This window comes from Pediculus humanus, genomic scaffold (genome assembly GCF_000006295.1).
Source record: "Pediculus humanus corporis 1103172107737 genomic scaffold, whole genome shotgun sequence".
Lineage (NCBI taxonomy): Eukaryota > Metazoa > Arthropoda > Insecta > Psocodea > Pediculidae > Pediculus > Pediculus humanus.
This window is the reverse complement of record NW_002987340.1, coordinates 278,663-290,787: the sequence shown is the minus strand read 5'-3', so window position 1 is coordinate 290,787 and position 12,125 is coordinate 278,663. Positions and strand designations below refer to the sequence as shown.

Sequence of the window (12,125 nt, the reverse complement as noted above, 5' to 3'; positions counted from 1 at the left end):
ATAATTTAAATTTATAAAATTTTTATAAATTTTGTTTGTTTTTGTTTGTTTTAACATAAATAATTTTTCATTAGATATTTGGTTGCTTCGAAATCAATAAAACAAGGAGAAATTATTCTTGAAGATGAACCGATTGTTGTTGGTCCCTGTCAAGAATCAAAACCTCTTTGTATCGGTTGTTACACCGATATAGATTTAAACGACTCAAATAAATATTTTAGGTACGAAAGAAAAAAATTTCAAATTTTTACAACATGGGAGTAAAAATATGTTTTTTTTAAACAGGTGTGTCAACTGTACCTGGCCACTTTGTAGCAATCAATGTAAAGGTTTTTTTAATAAATTTGGTCATAGCAAAGAAGAATGCGAAACGTTTTCAAAATCTTTCGTTAAAAATAAAGAAATAAAAACATTTGTAAATTTTTACTACGCTTTAACACCATTCAGATGTTTATTATTGAAAAAAATAAATCCGGAAAAATGGAAAATTATAAAAAATATGGAATCGCACACGAATGAGAGAAAAAAAGATGGAAAACTATGGGAAACAAATGAAAAAATGGCCGTTGATATTATTAAAAATGTCTGGGGATTATCTGATGATGATGATGATAATGATATTCATTTTGTCTGTGGAATACTCGAGGTACATTCAATAAAATTTTAAATTATTATTATTATCGTTATGGGATATAAAAGTCAAAGTACAATTATTTTTATATAACTAATTTTGTTTCCTTGCTTCATTTTTTCTTTTTTTTTTTTTTTACAGGTAAATAGTTTTGAAGTAAATTTTCAAAATGTTCAAAGTTTACGAGCTTTATACTCGAATGCTTTTTTATTTTCTCATAATTGTATACCAAATACGAGTCATTCCAACAATAACGAATTCAAATTAATTTTTCGCACTACGACATTCATACAAAAAAATTCGGCCGTGACGATCAGTTATGCCTACACGTTACAGGTGAGATATTATTAATTTATCATAACATTTTTTAATAAAATATATTTTTAGTAGTATTATTTTTTCAATTTCAGCCGACACTATTACGGAGAAAACATTTGGAAAAGACTAAATTTTTTCAATGTAATTGTCAAAGATGTTCTGATCCTACTGAACTTAATACATTTATAGGTGGTGTAAAATGTCAAATATGTAAAAATGGATTTTACCTTCCAGAAAATTCATTAGACAATAAATCTATGTGGTTTTGTAATTCTATAAAAGGTTGCAAAGCTCAAATTCAAGCCTCAAATATTGAATGTACCATTGAAAGGTAAACAAATTTTTACAAAATTTATAACATGGCTGCATAAAATAAAAACTTTTATTTTTTTTTTTTTTTAATTAGATTTTTTAACGAGTTGGATGGTATTAACGGAAATGATGTTGAAAGTTATGAATATTTTATAATTAAATGTCAAGAAATATTTCATAAAAATCATTATCTATGCTTATCTGCAATGCATTGTTTGAGTCAGTTATATGGAAAAATTAATGGCTACCTAATTAATGATTTAACAGAAGAACAATTATTAAGAAAAATTGACATATGTAAAACTTTACTATCAATATTTGATAAATTAGATCCAGGACATTCAAAACAGAGAGGTATAGTATGTTATAATCAGTAGAAAAATTAATATCAAATTATTTTTTGTCTACTTCCTCCCCTTTTTTTTTTTTTTTTTTTAATTTAATAATTTTATTGATAAAGGTATTCTTTTGTATGAACTTCAAGCTCCATTGATGGTTTTAATTAATAGAAAATATCAAAACCAACAAATTTCACAAAAAGAATTAAAAAATCAAATAAAACAAGTTATTAAATATTTAGAAGAAGCTTTTCTCATACTTTCAAAGGAACCTGAAAATTCAGTTGAAGGAAACATGGCTCAAGCTTCTAAAGAAGCTTTAAAGGCTCTAAGGCTTTAAGTTATTCTATTTAAGGATGTCACAGTTAAAGTAGTTTAGTTTTTTACTAATTAAAATTAGTAATGAGCTATACTAATGTAAACTTTTCCAAATGTCAACCCCCAAATATACATCCAAATAATTAAAACAAAAACTTAATGTTATTATGTAATGAAATTATTAAATAAAACTTACCAAGTCCAATGTTCCATTTTATTCTGTCACAAAACAATGTTAACAAAAAAAAAAAAGCACAATTTGAGTAAACTAACACTTTCAACCATTATTACACTGATTTGTAGAAAACTAATTTTGTATAATTAGATTAGTGAAAAAATGAATTCCAAACAACTTATTGAAAATAATAATTAAATATAATTCAGTAATATTATTATATAAATCAATATAATAATATTTTTAAACAATTGCAGTAGTTTTATTTCATTCAAAAAACTAAAATGGTTTAGGGTTCATTCCATAAAAGAAAAAAAAGTTCCCTAACAAAAAACTTTCATTTCTCCTAAAATAAGAAAGCTTCTACTTAGCTTTTTTACAAACTTTTAAGCATTATTACTAATTTACTGCCTTAAAATTTTTGATATTTTTATTGCTAAAAAAGCTTTAAAGCAAGAATTGACAGTTTTATATACATTTGTAACAGTCTAGAAAATTTTGGAAATGATTTTTAAAAATTACAAAATAAGAATAATTATTCTTACATGTTTTTACTTTTTTTACTGAATATAAACTAAATGCAATTATTTTCAATAAATTTTACGTTGATTACACAAAATATAAAACTAAAAAAAACGATTTTTACTAAAATACCAAGCACTTCACTTATAATTCAAACTTAAATAACGACAAGTTCTAGTACTTTCCATCATAGAGTAAATAAACTCACGAATTTATTTCGATATATCGTTCGACTCATTCCTTAAGTTTAGAAATAATTATGTGCAAGTCGTGATAAATTATCAAAAATTTACTTTTGACAGACATTGATTTTTGTTAAATTAAATAATAAATTATGTAGTTATTTACATAATATTAGTTATTTTCTTTTTGTTTTTATTTTATTTTAATATGCATTCAAAGGAATAATAATAATAATAATAATGAAATTACTTCCAAACCTGCTACTGTTTATTGTTGCAATATTAAATACTTGTTCTACTCTTAATTATGATGAAAAATTAAAAAATTCAGGTTCAGTTGATGATAAGCAACTTGGATACATACCTCATGGACCCTTGGTTAAATGTTCTTTTTTGTAAGTATTTAATTTTTCATGACATTTAATTTAAAATCTTCTTTAACAAAAAAAAAAATTTATTTTTTTATTTACTAGACCTCTAGAATTTATTGATTGTGAAGAACCCATTGATCACAAGGGTAATAAAACTGCAAAAGAAGAAGCTGGAAAAGGTTGTATAAAATTTGGTGGATCTCGATATGAAGATGTTGAAAGAGCAGCTGTCACTTGTGAAGTTTTGCCTGACATAGAATGTTTTGGACCGAGAGTTTTTAAAAAAGAAGGGGTTCCTTGCATAAAGTATATAATTTTTTATATTTATTTTCACCATTTTATGAATAATTATTTAAATTTAAAAACATTTTTTTCAAAGGTACAAGGGTCATTACTTTGCCACCACATTAATATACAGCATTTTATTAGGATTTCTCGGTATGGATCGGTTCAGTTTAGGTCAAACAGGAACAGCTGTTGGTAAACTTCTTACATTAGGTGGAATAGGTATTTGGTGGCTTGTCGATATTGTGCTTTTAGTTACAGGTTTTCTGCAACCTGAGGATTCAAGCAATTGGAATCCATATGTATGAAAAACAAATTGAAATTTAAATGTGAAAAATTATTCAAAAGTGCTTTATACTTAATTCCTAATTTTTTTATGTAAACAAAAAAAGCCTTTTAATGATTCGAGTGAGAAAAATTTAAAAAAAAATGGATATTAAATTAATTAATTAAAAACAAAAAAAAAAACATGTGATTGATTTTATTATTATCGTTAAACATTCTATTGTTAAAAAATTCATATTATATGTGCAGAAACAGTTTTTTTTTTTTTTGAATAAAATGATAAATATTTGACCCATATTTAAATGAATATGATTTTCTATCTGTAATCAAATCATTCTTTATTATGGCATATGTATATATATATATTTTAAATAATCATAAATATTAAATTTTATTTGTGAGATTTAAAAAATTAATTTTTTTCGAAAACTTGCAAAAAATTTTTATTTTTATAAATTTAAAAAAAAATAATAATAATAATTATATATATATATATATATATATATACATATATATTTTGACTAATAAAATACAAATAAATAAATAAATATACAACAAGAGCTGCAGTAAATGATTTAAATTATAGTATTTATTTTGTTGTTTAATTAATTGCCTAAAAATAATAAAAAAATTTCATTCATAAAAAATAAAAGCTCGGTAAAATTTTTAGTAAAATATAAATGAATAGATAAACAGACAAACCTTTATTATTATTATTATTAAATTCATAAATCTTAAAAAATAAAATATTCCAAACCCCTTTTTTTATTTTTTTTTTTATGTTTTTTATTTATTTATTATTAATTTTATGCAAGCCTCTGACTAAAGTGCTAACTTTAAATAAAGTACGACAAACCCAGCACAGATAAAGTGCAGACCAGTTTATATAAATTTTTCCTTGTAAAAAGTAATATTGTTTTTCATATTAATTTATTATTATTATTTTTTATAATGATAATAATAATGACTGCATTAAATCGAAGGTAATCTCATCGAGTGGTTTCGAAAACCGATTGAAAAAATAAATTAAATAATTTTTTAAACAATTAAACAGCCATTCATCATTTATAATCCCACCAATTATAATTTTTTTTTTTTTTTGCAGCTATAATAATAATAATAATTATTATTTTAATAAAAAGGCTTTTAAATTAAAATTTGTTTATGGCTTTTAATATAACAATTTTTAATCCAACAAACTTAATTTACTATTAGTTTTCCTAAGTTGAGCTCTCCACGGTATAATTTGCGTATCGTCTTCCTCTACTTCATCTTCCTCTTTACCCTCTCCTATTGTTTCTTTAACTTCCGGTTTATTATTTTCTTTATCGTTTTCTTCCGGTATATCGGTTAAGGGTAAATTCGAATCGTTTATTTTAATTAGAATTTGTGGAGTTTTTTTATCGTCTACGACTTTTGGAACGTACACGGACGATCTAAAATTTTTTTTTTTTATTATTATTTAATCAATTATTAAAATTCTCACTGCAGCAGCAGAATCTGTCGTGAAATTTTTCTCGGTTTTAAAATCGTAAAATTAAAAATAAGGAAAAAAACTTACTTGGATTCACTTTCTTCTTTCTTCGCTAAAAGTTGTCTTTTCCATGCCGGAATGGATTGTATTCGTTTTTCTTCGGCTTCTTTTTTCATTTGTTCTTCCAAATCTTTCCTTGCTTTTTCAGCTGCTTTTTTAGCCAACATTTGTCTTTTCCACGGCGGAATGGGATTCCCCGTCGAATCTTTTTCCGGTATCTGTCAAATAATAAATAATTTTCATTTTACATAATTTTCAATGAAAAAACAAATGAAAACTAGTAAAACTTACTTTTTCTAATAAATTATTTGCCGTGAATTGTTTTGTGATTTCCGAAACCATTTCTTTTTCTTGTTTTTCTTCCGATTTTAACCTTTCAACTTTCATTTTCTTAACTCCTTCGATATCTTTTGATAATTTAAGTTCGGCAATTAAATCTTGTTTTTGCATTTGAAAAGGTTCGTTTCCTACAAGTAGCAATTTGTTAATTGTAAAAAGTTGTAAACCTTGATGTTAAATATTAAAATATGGCACGTACCTGCGTTGGATGATTTTATCGGCGAAGACATGGTTTTATGAACGACGGTTCTTTTCAATTGAACACTATGTAAATCATGAATACTGATAGCCGATAAAGGTTGCTGCGGTTTTTTTATTTTCGTCGATTCCGTATCGTTTGTATTCGTAGTTTTTCCAGATTCTTTTTCTAAATTATTAGGCATAGGAGGAGGAGGAGGTCCATTTGATGTTGTTGTCGTCTTATTATCCTTTTCTTCTTCTCCTTCTCTTCCTTCTTCTTCTTCTTCTGCTGCTCCTTTATTTAATTTTTGTTCTTCTGATTTTGTCGAATTTTTATCTTGATTAGAATTAGAACTTCCTGTCGAAAATGATACGATACGATTTCCACCGATACTTTTAAGATATTCCGATGGTTTTATCAAACAATTTTCACTGTTAACCGTAAATTTAGGAGGAATAAAAGACGGCAACACCAACTGTCTATTAACTAAACTAGGTACCGTTGAAGAACCGTCACATTCAGCGACTTCTCCAGCATTATTCTTCGAACCTACGAGTGAATAAAAAAAAATTACAATAAAATCATTTTTTTTTTTACTGTAAAATGACTAAATTTATAATTTATTTTAACATTAATTATTCCAGTTTCTAACAAAAAAAAAAAAAAAACAAGTGAAATCTGGCTACTCTCTCGTTTCGCGTGGAAAGTTCCGAGGGAACCAAAGTGTTAAATAATTGAGATTAGTTTTTTTTTTTTTTTTTATCAATTATAATTTTTTTTTTTTTTTTTTTTTAAAAAACTGAATTGCACGCCCTAAAAATTGAAAGAAGGGAAAATTAATATTAAAAACGGGGTCAAAATTTTCAAATTTTATATACCATTCCAATCAATTATTTTTTTTTTTTTTTGGGAAGGGGATAAATAAAAATTTCCCTCAAAAATTTTTTTTATAAATTAAATTAAAATTAAATTAAAATTAAATTAATTTCCATTTATTTTTTATACTCCATTTTGTAAAAAATTTGATGCTTGAAATAGAAAATTAAATTTTATTTAAAAAAAAAATTTAAATCGACTTACAATTTTCACCGTGAATTTTATTATTCCATTCTGCTGATGATTTTCCATTTTGAATTTTTTCTTTAGCATCACCATTGACGACATCGGATGTCGATGATCTTCTCGACAGAGTAGTTGCTTTTTCTAAATCTTCAAAACTTGGTAAGGGAGGAGGAGGTGGTGGAGGACAAGCAGCGGGTTCCGACACGACTCTTTTCAATTGCCTGTTGAAAACGCCACCCAAATGTGGAGCCGGAATTTTAATGTTAATTTTAGCCTTTTCATTTTCTTCTTCCGAATGACCCAAATCGGAAGGCGAAGCGCTCGAAACTCCGGATTCGGTCGAAGGAGTGATCGAAGGTTGGTCTTGAGCCGTGAGTTTAACAACAATGCCACCGCTGTTGGTAGAACTTATGCTACCCGATCGGCTATGACTTCCGGAATCTCTGCTACAACTTCTCACGGAGCTTTTATTGTTGATGTTAACTTCTCTCAAATGATATATATCTTCATAATCGTGTTCTTGTTCTTCGCTCCGTTCGCTCATATCCGATGAACTCAAATTTTCTTCAGAGCCTGCACCCGAGCTGCTGCTGTGCACTTCCGCTTTAACTGACAAAAAAAATGGAAACCATAATTAAAAACTTACACGTTTTACCCTGTTTATACATCAAAACCTATTCTTGTATTACCTATGAGTTCATTTTCAGAAGATGCTTCACTTTTAACGGGTCCTTCGAACAAATCTTTAACCCTGTTGTAAACGATTTCTTGAGGGTTGTGAAGGAAAAATGAATCATTTCGATTATTCCCTCCTCCATTTTGATGACTTTGACAATCGGCACGAGTGGGACCGTGAAGATAAAATGGTGCTCGAGGACTAGAAAGATTGACGCAATCCGAATAAGAACACTGAAAATAACATTTATAATAATCATCATCATTATTCAATATTATTATTATTTTTTTCCCGATGAAATTAAAAGGTAATTAGTAAATGGAATGCAAATCTCAGATAAGTTTACAGTTTTACCATTTTACCTTCCGGTTATTGTGAAGTGACATAGTTGACATGGTCGACCGAAGACCTCGAGTTATTCGAGTTCATGTTATTTCCTAACTGTTATTTTATAAATTTACTCCTCTTAAGCTAAGTACCGATATGAAAAATTTTTAAATAATAATAATAATAATAATATGGAGTGATGGCCGTCGTTAATGTGTAAACATTAAACTCTAACACGTTAATTGCGTAAAGTTCATCATGTTTTTTTTTTTTTTTTTTTTTACTTTTGTGTTTTCCTTACTTTTACTATTGTTTTTATTCGTCTCGTTCGGTTATGTTTACATTTAAAAAAGAAAACAATTACCCAATTTGTTATTATAATTAACTGTAACCTTTTATCTAATGTTTAACGGTTTTTTTTTTTAACCGTCTTTTTTTTTTTTTATCAGGATGTTGCCGTAATACAACACGCTCTCTATTATTACTCATCTTACCTATTTTTTTCTGTTTTGAATATAGTCAACATAAACATTGTTTAATAATTAAAATTATTTCGTAATTAATAATTTATCATTTCGTAACGTTTAAAAAAAAAAAAAAAAATTATTATTATTATTATAATAAAACATACTTTTGAATGATCTCCTTTTCTGCAAGTACATCCGATAATTTTACCATTATCATTATCTTCATGGTAATCTGGTATAGTTCCATGCTGGACAAGTATATTTAAACACTAAAACATAAAAAAAACAAAACAAAAGGATTATTATTACGAAACAATGACTAATTTAAATTTAACAAAAAAAATTGTTGGTCATTAAAAATTATTAAGGATATTGAAATTTAATACAACAACAACACAACAATATCCAAAAGCTAAATGTTTTTTTCTCTCTCTCTCTCTCTCTTTTCCTTTGTTGTATGTATATGTAATAAATAGAGAGAAAAAAAAAACATTAATAATAATAATAAAATTAAACTCTTAGCGAAATTAAAAATCAATAAATCGCGATATATATAGGAAATTGAAAAACGTTAGAAAATGAGAGAGAGAGAGAGAGAAACAATTAATTTTTTTTTAACGCATACAAATAATTACGTAATAAAATAATAATAATAATAATAATAAGGTAATTATAATGAATTTGTTAGGCCGTGTGTAATTTTTTTTTTTTTTTTTTTTTTTTTTTAATATACCAACAACAAATTAAACTTATATTTGATATCGGTCCTATTTCGGTTGTTTACAATATTAAATTATAAAAATCACGTGATAACATATCACGTGACACACACAATGTTTACAACAACCTTTTTCCTTTCTTTAATTATTTAGTAAAAAAAATCAAAAGAGAATAAATAAATTGATTATTGATTTTAATTTTTTATTAAGCCTAAATTGCAAAGAATCGAATATATTATTTTATTTAATAATAATAATAATAATGAATATTCATTCAAGGTTTTTAAACGATTATAATAGAGATATACATATATTTTTTTTTTAAAATCCATTATGATCTCCATAGTTAAAAATTAAATCAATTAAATTTTTTTCAAATAAAACACTTTGATTGAAGTATAAAAAAAAAAGAGATTGAATTATTAATTAGACCACTTTCTCAATTTAATATTAAAAAAAAAAAAAAAAAAAAAGAAAAAACATATGAGATAAAAAGTAATTTAATGAATTTAAAAGCTAAGAGTTTTTATTTATTAAAAAGAGAGGAAACTGACCACCCGATTAGCGCATAAGTGAACACGGCATAAAAATCTTCGAGGCGAAGCCAAATAGAAAGCGAAATAATAATAATAATAATAATAAAAATCTGGCTCCTACCTATACTCCATTGATTGATGATTTAAAAAAAAAAAAAAAAAAGTCGTTTTCACTTCTGATTTAGTTTAACTTTTACTTCGTGATACAAACTAACGACGTATCATTTTATTTTTAAAAAGGGAATTTAAACAAAGAAAGAAAGAAAAAAAAAGAAATAAAAAATAATAATAATTCTAACCTCCATTTGCTGATTTTCAGCTGCATCATTTATTGGACTTTTACCATATTTATCGAGTGTCAGTCTTCCACCGTGTCTTAAAAGCCATCTAACTGTATCAACGTGTCCTCTGCTTGCTGCAAAATGCAATGGTGTAGCACCGTCTACATCTCGGAGATTCGGATCTACACCTTGATCTTGAACCTGCGAAAAAAAAAAAATCGTCATTTCTTTAAAAAACATTTGTTTAAAATAATAAATAAATAAATAAATAAATAAACGATATTAAATCCGATGACATTTAAAAAATAAAAAAAAAATTTTTTTTTTTTTTTTCCGAAACGACCCCGATTAACATTTAACGTTATTGAAACTTTATTATTATTATTATTATTATTTTGTTTAAACAATTTGTTCAGATCAAAAGAGTTCGAAGACAAAAAAAAAAAAAAAATCCATCTTAATCAAAAGTTTTTTTTTTTTTTTTAAACTCAAAACGAGTTTAACGGTTTTAAATTGTAGAAATTTACTTTTTTCAAATTAAATTTTAATTTCCTTTCGTTACAAACAATAATAATAATAATTTTTTTATTTCCTTCCTTGATACAAGAGCGTATGTGTGTTGGTTTGATTGAAACCTCATTCTCACCTCGGTTACAATTTGATTTAATATCACGCACAAATTACACTGACACTCATTATTATTATCATTTGGGATTTTATATATTTCAGCATCCAACGAATCCATTTCGGATAAATCAGAATCCGTATTTTGAAATTTAAACTTTCTCATTTTTTTCTTTTTTTTTTTAAATAATAAAAAAACTCATTTCACACGTTTAACTTACGATAAAATTAATAAAAAAAAAAAAACCCGCGTATTGTTTGTTAAAAACTCTCCACGCCGCACAACATACAAACAACAAATTTCAATTTTTTTTTTTTTTTTGTTTAAACAAAATTGTTACACACGACCGAAGAAATAACAATTTAAATTAATACAATAAATAAAAAATAAATAAATTTATTTATTTTATTAATTATTTTTTTAAAAAAAAACTAATTAGTCCGTTATGATTTAGGGCAGAAAAAAATGAAAACTAATTTTTTTCTTCCTTTTTTTATTTATGTGATAACGTATAAATTGATTAAATATCATTCCGTACTTGGATATAAAACTAATTTTAGTAAAAAAAATTACTAGTTTTTTTTTTCACAAATCCTTAGGAAAAATTTTACCGTACATATACTAAAGTTGACAATAGGAAAGAAAAAAAAAATGGCCTATCGTATGGTGAGGTCGTTAAAATCAAAAGTAAATGCCTGTCATGCCTAGAAAAGGTATTTTTAAAAAAAAAAGTAGAACAAAAGCTACGGAAGCATTTTATTATATAGAAATATAAATTTAAAAAAAAAAAAAAATGAGGTTAGATTAAAGGAGGAAAAGGAAGAAAAAATTATTATTATTATTATTATTTACCACCGCGCGAATCGATTAAATTATTATTTAAAACCGTATGCGTTAAGTAATCATTATTAAATTTTTTCATCGAGTATTTAAAATTTATGTACATAAAAAAAATAAATAAATAAATAAATGTTTTATTAATTACCATCCATTTGAGGCAAGTTAAACATCCCATTTGAGCAGCTGCATGTACTGGAGCCATACCATCTTTGGCTCTTACGTATAGTGATCCTCCAGCTTCCAAAACTAAATATTTTAATACTTCGAGATGTCCTTCTTGTGCGGCCAGATAAACTGGAGTCACATCGTTATCCATTTGTGTATTTGCACTGAAAAAATTAAAAATTTTAAAATATATGATAACGATAAGAAAAAATATTACGGAAACAATGGTGATGGAGGAGGATATTATTAACATTTTGTAACTTTTTTTTTTTCCTTTCGTGATTTTTAAATTTATTATTATTATTATTACTCTATTATTATTACGGTAATTTTATTTTCAACCGTGAATAATTTACATGAAAAGAATTTTTTAAGAAAAAGTCACGTGTTATTATTTTTTTTTTTTTTATTCCACTTTTTATCACAATTTTATGAAATTATTAATGAACAAAAAAAAAGACAATGACGGTTGTTTCCTTGAAAAAAATTATTTAACGGGACATTTATTTAATGTGGTAGGTACTCTCATTACTTTTTTGTACCTTATTTTATTCTAGAACATATTTCTAACGTAAAAAAAAAAATGATTAAGGTACTACTTGATTCGATTATATAAAATACGAAGGGAAAAAAATT

At 25.5% G+C, this 12,125-nt stretch overlaps 3 protein-coding genes across 3 annotated transcripts in view; 2 read left to right on the top strand and 1 right to left on the bottom strand.

Annotated features, from left to right (window-relative positions):
• Positions 1–74: 74 nt before the first annotated feature.
• On the top strand, positions 75–1,939 carry Phum_PHUM331980 (the record flags this gene model as incomplete). The annotated part of the gene is made up of 6 exons (XM_002427544.1): positions 75–221; positions 286–646; positions 773–967; positions 1,042–1,280; positions 1,356–1,615; positions 1,722–1,939. Coding segments are annotated over 6 exons (1,419 nt in total), but the record flags the coding sequence as incomplete, so codon positions are not given.
• A 1,097-nt stretch (positions 1,940–3,036) lies between these two features.
• Positions 3,037–3,760, top strand: Phum_PHUM331970 (uncharacterized protein; the record flags this gene model as incomplete). The annotated part of the gene is made up of 3 exons (XM_002427543.1): positions 3,037–3,191; positions 3,270–3,473; positions 3,547–3,760. 3 exons carry the CDS (start codon positions 3,037–3,039, stop codon positions 3,758–3,760), a joined length of 573 nt encoding a protein of 190 aa, XP_002427588.1.
• A 1,163-nt stretch (positions 3,761–4,923) lies between these two features.
• Positions 4,924–12,125, bottom strand: part of Phum_PHUM331860 (forked protein, putative) — a gene marked incomplete at both ends in the record, with an annotated part of 13,099 nt that continues 5,897 nt past the window's right edge. Inside the window, 9 exons of the mRNA XM_002427542.1 lie at positions 4,924–5,150; positions 5,309–5,489; positions 5,563–5,738; positions 5,810–6,340; positions 6,872–7,462; positions 7,543–7,762; positions 8,488–8,592; positions 9,878–10,060; positions 11,470–11,653. Of these exons, the coding sequence (XP_002427587.1) occupies positions 4,924–5,150; positions 5,309–5,489; positions 5,563–5,738; positions 5,810–6,340; positions 6,872–7,462; positions 7,543–7,762; positions 8,488–8,592; positions 9,878–10,060; positions 11,470–11,653 (2,398 nt within the window). The remainder of the gene's footprint in view (positions 5,151–5,308; positions 5,490–5,562; positions 5,739–5,809; positions 6,341–6,871; positions 7,463–7,542; positions 7,763–8,487; positions 8,593–9,877; positions 10,061–11,469; positions 11,654–12,125) is intronic.